Genomic DNA, 5391 nt, shown 5'->3' on the forward strand with positions numbered 1-5391 from the left:
GCTCGCGCCATCCCGGACCGGAGCACAGCGTTGGCGAGAGAGACAAATGGGGGCGGGGACCAGGCCGTCCGCGCCAGCGGCGGCTCTGCTTGCCGTCACCGCCTACTGCGCGGTGCTCCTCGTCGCGGCCGCACCGCCGCAGCACCACCAGCCGCAGCAGCAGCACAAGCACGTGAGGATCGTCAGTGCAGTAGACTGCTGTCGAAAGAGAGATGAAGCTACGATCGTCGAAACCAAAAACTTACAACACGAATATTGTGAGGAACTGCGAGATTAGGCTACTGGTCAAAGGAAAACTCAAACGATCGATCGTGCGCGACGAATCTAACAAAATTCGTCAAGAACAGCTTCAAACGGGAAGACGAAATTAAGAACTTACAGCCGACGAAACTACGAACCGATCGCCTGAATGGAACCGTAGCATCGAGGTGCATCTTTTTCGTGTGGAGCTTACCTCGAATCGAAGCACCGTTGTGTAGATCGGAAGGGGCAAGGAAGAACAGAATTAGAGAGAAGGTTACTTGATGTAGGAGAAGATAAGCACAGCGAGGCAGGCCGGAGGTGCTTTAAGTTTCGTGCTATACAAGTTTTGTGCTATACAGGTCCAATAGTAAAATCAGACAACCAAACAGCCCATTCGCTTTCCGCGCGGGCCTGATTGGGCTTCACACATGCAATCAAACACGCCCTTACATAGCGAGGCAGTGGCATCTTCCTCCGCATCTCAGTTCCACCCGGCACATACTCGCCCATGTCAACGCGCACGGCCGTTTCTTTACTCCAGCACGTAGCCATCACCGGTACGGCCACCATCTACCTCGCGCCTGATAAAACAAAGCAAAATCTAAGCTGCAGTCAGATCAGTGCCCTCCCTAATCAAACCCGACCGCAGGTTCCAATCTTTTCCCCGCGGGCTCTCGCTCGGCCGATCGGTCGCTGCCGCGGCGGCGGTCTCGGAATGGCGCCGATACGCGTGCTCACGGCGCTGGACCACGCCCGCACGCAGTACTACCACTTCAAGGCCATCATCATCGCCGGCATGGGCCTCTTCACCGACTCCTACGACCTCTTCTGCATCGTGCCCGTCATGAAGATCATCGGGCGCGTGTACTACCCTTCGCCCGCCGGCGACGGGAGGCCGGGCGTGACGCCGCCCGCCGTCGTCTCGGCCACGGTCGGCGTCGCCCTGCTGGGCGCGGTGGTCGGGAACCTCCTCTTCGGCGCGCTCGGCGACCGCGTCGGGCGCCGGCGCGTCTACGGCCCGTGCCTTCTGCTGCTGGTGTGCAGCTCCGTCGGGAGCGGCTTCTCCATCTGCCGCACGCGCCGCTGCGTGCTCTCCAGCCTCTGCTTCTTCCGCTTCATCCTCGGGGTGGGCGTCGGGGGAGACTACCCGCTGTCCGCGACCATCATGTCGGAGTTCGCCAACAAGCGCACGCGGGGAGCGTTCATCGCCGCCGTGTTCTCCATGCAAGGGTTTGGGATACTGGCCAGCTCCGGCGTCACCATGGTCGTCGCCGCCGCGTTCGACCGGTTCGCGGGCCACCCGGACCCGCTCGACACTCCGGAGGCCGCCGACCTCGCCTGGCGCGTCATACTCATGGCCGGCGCCGTCCCTGCCGGGCTCACCTTCTACTGGAGGATGGCCATGCCAGAAACAGCCAGGTACGTCGGTTGTCCTAACTCCCAACTGGTGCACTACGTGTCTCTTGGACCACGTACGTTGTACTCCCTCCGTTCCCAAGTATAAGTCTTTCTAGAGATTTCAACAGGTGACTACATACGAAGCAAAATGAGTGAATCTACACACTAAAATATGTCTACATGCATCCGTATATTATATTCCATTTAAAATGTCTACAAAGACTTATATTTAGGAACGGAGGGAGTATTTCCCTAACGTAGTACTAGTACTCTGTACGAGTGACATTCATACATGGTGTCATCATGTACTTCCTTGTAAATTAATATAAGAGCGTTTAGATCAGTACTTTAGTGTTTTATAAATATTCTTATATTAGTTTACGAAGGGAGTAGTACATACGTATGTTTCAGCACATTGTCAGTACACAGTAAAAATTTCTCCCTCTAGGCACCTTAGAGATTGCTCTAATTTTCATACAAGTCAAACCGTAGTCTCACGTTTGGGAGTAACTTTGATCAAAATATTGACTGTGATAACCACTGCCCACCTCACATGAAATCCCGGATTTAAGCTGATACATCTGAAAGTGGTATCAAATGGACAGTTCAAGAGTTCTAGGCTGCGTTTAGGAAGTTTTCAACATTTAGTTCCATTGCACAGTCAGTTAATTCGCAGGTGATTTTCTCGTACTGTGTGTCTGTTTCTAAGCTGTGAATGAAGTACATTTGAACGGCTCCATGGTAAGTTAATAATACCAGCTGTTGCTGCCATGATTGTTAATCCTGGGATTATACAATATTTTTTGAGTTGGCATCCTGGGTTATATTCGAGTACAATCATAAGACACACGAGCGCGAGTGGCACACCTTGCACTAAACATTTCAGCAAGTCGTCGCATTGATTGGTAGACTAAACTAAACTGCGATGATCGATGTGTACACTGACTGGTATCTCAAACAAATGGCGCGGAGAAGAATATACCGCGGGATACTTGAGATCCGAAGAAGCAGCAGCTTCCTGCTGACCAACGAAGGAATTCAGTCTGTTCCCCGTAGGCGAACCTGGGCGCAGTTTGCCTAATTATTTTCTCTGAGCCAAAGTTTAAGTGTACTGTCAGGCTCTGGTCACCATCATAAGGTTGCTGGTTATACTTGCCTAGTTTTGGTATTATATCTTATCGTCAAGTTGCCTAGCTCAGTTTGACCTTGCACTAGCTTCTAGAACTAGTCGTGCATCTGGCTGTCAAGTTTAAGCATACTTGAACAAGTTGCATAAGCATACTTAAACAGTTTGCATACGTTGTAAAATAAGCAAGTTGAGCGTGTCTATATCTGGATCAATCTGCATCTCGTTGGATTGGCTTCGTCACACCACACGTCAGGCCGGCATATCAAATTCAAGTGGCATATACCGGCACTGAATCTGGCTCACTTTAGTTTTCTCTTTGCAGTTAACAAACCAGCTCGATCAGGATAACCAACTAAAGCTAAAGTAGTAAAGTACTATTGTAGTGTCAAAAAAGAAAGTTAAAGTAGTAACCAACTAAAGTTCAGTAATTAACTGAACAAGTACTCTATCTGATGGGTGCTGGTGGTGCAGGTTTACGGCGCTGGTACAGCGCGACGTGCTCAAGGCGACCAGCGACATGGGCTGCGTCCTCACCGACCTCGACCTGAACGCGATGTACGAGGGGGAGGACGCGGCGGCCATGCCCCGCACCCCGGCGCCGTTCGGGTACGCGCCGGCCGCTCAGTACGGCCTCTTCTCCCGCGGGTTCCTACGGGAGCACGGCCGGAACCTCTTCGGGTGCGCGGCGACGTGGTTCCTGCTCGACATCCCCTACTACAGCAGCACCCTGTTCCAGTCCCAGATCTACCGGCCGTGGTTCCCGCCGGCGAGCCACCAGAACGTGTTCCAGGAGGCGTACAACGTCGCCAGGTTCCAGGCCATCATCGCAGTCGCCTCCACCATCCCGGGATACTTCGCCGCCGTCCTGCTCATCGACCGCACCGGCCGGCGCCGCCTGCAGATGGCCGGCTTCTTCCTCATGGCCGCGTTCCTCTTCGCGCTCGCGGGCCCGTACGACCACTACTGGCGCGGCAACGCCAAGAACGCCTGGTACATCGTGCTCTACGCGCTCACCTTCTTCTCCGCCAACCTCGGGCCCAACACCACCACCTTCATCCTGCCGGCCGAGCTCTTCCCGGCGCGGTTCCGGTCCACGTGCCACGGGATATCCGCCGCCGCCGGGAAGGTCGGCGCGCTCGTTGGCTCGGTGGGGTTCCTTTGGGCGTCGCAGTCGCGGGACAGGGGAGATGTGCAGGCCGGGTACGAGCCCGGCATCGGCATGATGTACGCGCTCATCATTCTTGGAGCCATCAGCCTGCTCGGGCTCGTCGTCACCTACTTCTTCACGCCGGAGACGATGAGGCGGTCGCTGGAGGAGAACGAGAGCGAGCGGGACCAGAACCAGGACGGCGACGGCGGGATGTGCTTCCAGGAACTAACTCTGACGCCCAAGAGCCCGGGGTCCTTGGTGAGCTCGCACGTCAGCACCTCGCCCATCCATCCGCACCGCTTTTCGGTATGATGGAACTTTGAAAACTTAGCGCCACGCATAAGCAGTTCCGCTTTTCGGTTACTGGCACGTGAAATACAGATGTAGATAATCCTACAAAAAAATTACATATGTGCTGTCTGTCATCTTCGTCTCCGGCGTTTCTCAAAAAAAAAATACATATGTAGATTTCCCGCATGGTTGCTTCGTTTGATTGGTTGAGATAAAATTACAACATAGCTCAAACTTTGTAAAGGTCTCGTCGTATGTAACTAGCTATGCTATTATATATGTGAGTTGGTGATGGTGATTGTGGTGTCACACAAAACACAAATATGTTAGTCAGGTCGGTCGGTACGAGCATCAGTGCGCAACATCAAGCCCATCCCACTTAAAAATATATATGAGTTGGTGGGCTGATATTTGGTTGCCCAAGGACTTGGGGGTCTAAGACTTTAGGTACTAGTAGATACCCCGCAACGTTGCTACATGATTTCTTGTGTTATACTGGTATGAGAAAGGAAGAATTAAAATGCAAATTATAACTGTTGGCGTATGCATGATAATAATTCAATGGGCAAATAGGTCTGATGGTACTAATAGTTTTTTCGTGTAACTTAAAGCATCAAATGCTTGATACATAAGGAAAACAGTAAGGTTTTGGATCCAATGACCGTGTCAGATTATTTTGTAAACATGGGAAAATAATTTAATCATCAATAAATATGGCATGCAAGATATATGGGCAAGATGGAGATTCTATAACATGTTTGATAGATAAGGGGGAACTTACTTTAGCACCTTGACGGGTTAAGACTTGAGATTGTGGAAGCTATAGTAAAAAATCAACTTCAAGGGAGATCAACAATCCAATTCATAGATAAAGAGGAAAGTAATACTGAAAATGAAAAGCAAATTATCAAAAGAGCTACTCCCTCTGTAAACTAATATAAGAGTGTTTAGATCACTAAAGTAGAGATCTAAACGCTCTTATATTAGTTTACGGAGGGAGTACCTACCTAGCTGCGGTCACCGCCAGCAGCGGCAAAACAATTAGTTCATTGCTTGACTGGTGGAGTTTACAATACGTTGAGAACCACAAAGCAAATAAACGACGTCATAAATGGTGACGCATGCATGTTTAGACGTCAGTTACCAGAGGCATTGCATGAATGCGTGCATGAGCCTAGTG

At 51.2% G+C, this 5391-nt stretch overlaps 1 protein-coding gene across 1 annotated transcript; it reads left to right on the forward strand.

The window, feature by feature from the left end:
- The first annotated feature begins 871 nt into the window (after positions 1 to 871).
- On the forward strand, positions 872 to 4544 carry LOC123168746 (probable inorganic phosphate transporter 1-10). The gene is made up of 2 exons (XM_044586614.1): positions 872 to 1662; positions 3242 to 4544. Exons 1-2 carry the CDS (start codon positions 959 to 961, stop codon positions 4230 to 4232), a joined length of 1695 nt encoding a protein of 564 aa, XP_044442549.1. The 5' UTR covers positions 872 to 958; the 3' UTR covers positions 4233 to 4544.
- Positions 4545 to 5391: the final 847 nt, after the last annotated feature.

This window comes from Triticum aestivum, chromosome 7D, assembly GCF_018294505.1.
Source record: "Triticum aestivum cultivar Chinese Spring chromosome 7D, IWGSC CS RefSeq v2.1, whole genome shotgun sequence".
NCBI classification, from domain to species: Eukaryota; Viridiplantae; Streptophyta; class Magnoliopsida; order Poales; family Poaceae; genus Triticum; species Triticum aestivum.

What these genes read in the sequence shown, in the direction of transcription:
- LOC123168746 (XM_044586614.1), top strand. Translation starts at nt 959, where the DNA reads ATGGCGCCGATACGCGTGCTCACGGCGCTGGACCACGCCCGCACGCAG. An exon ending in GCCATGCCAGAAACAGCCAG is followed by an intron (nt 1,663 to 3,241) that starts GTACGTCGGTTG and finishes CTGGTGGTGCAG; the next exon opens with GTTTACGGCGCTGGTACAGC.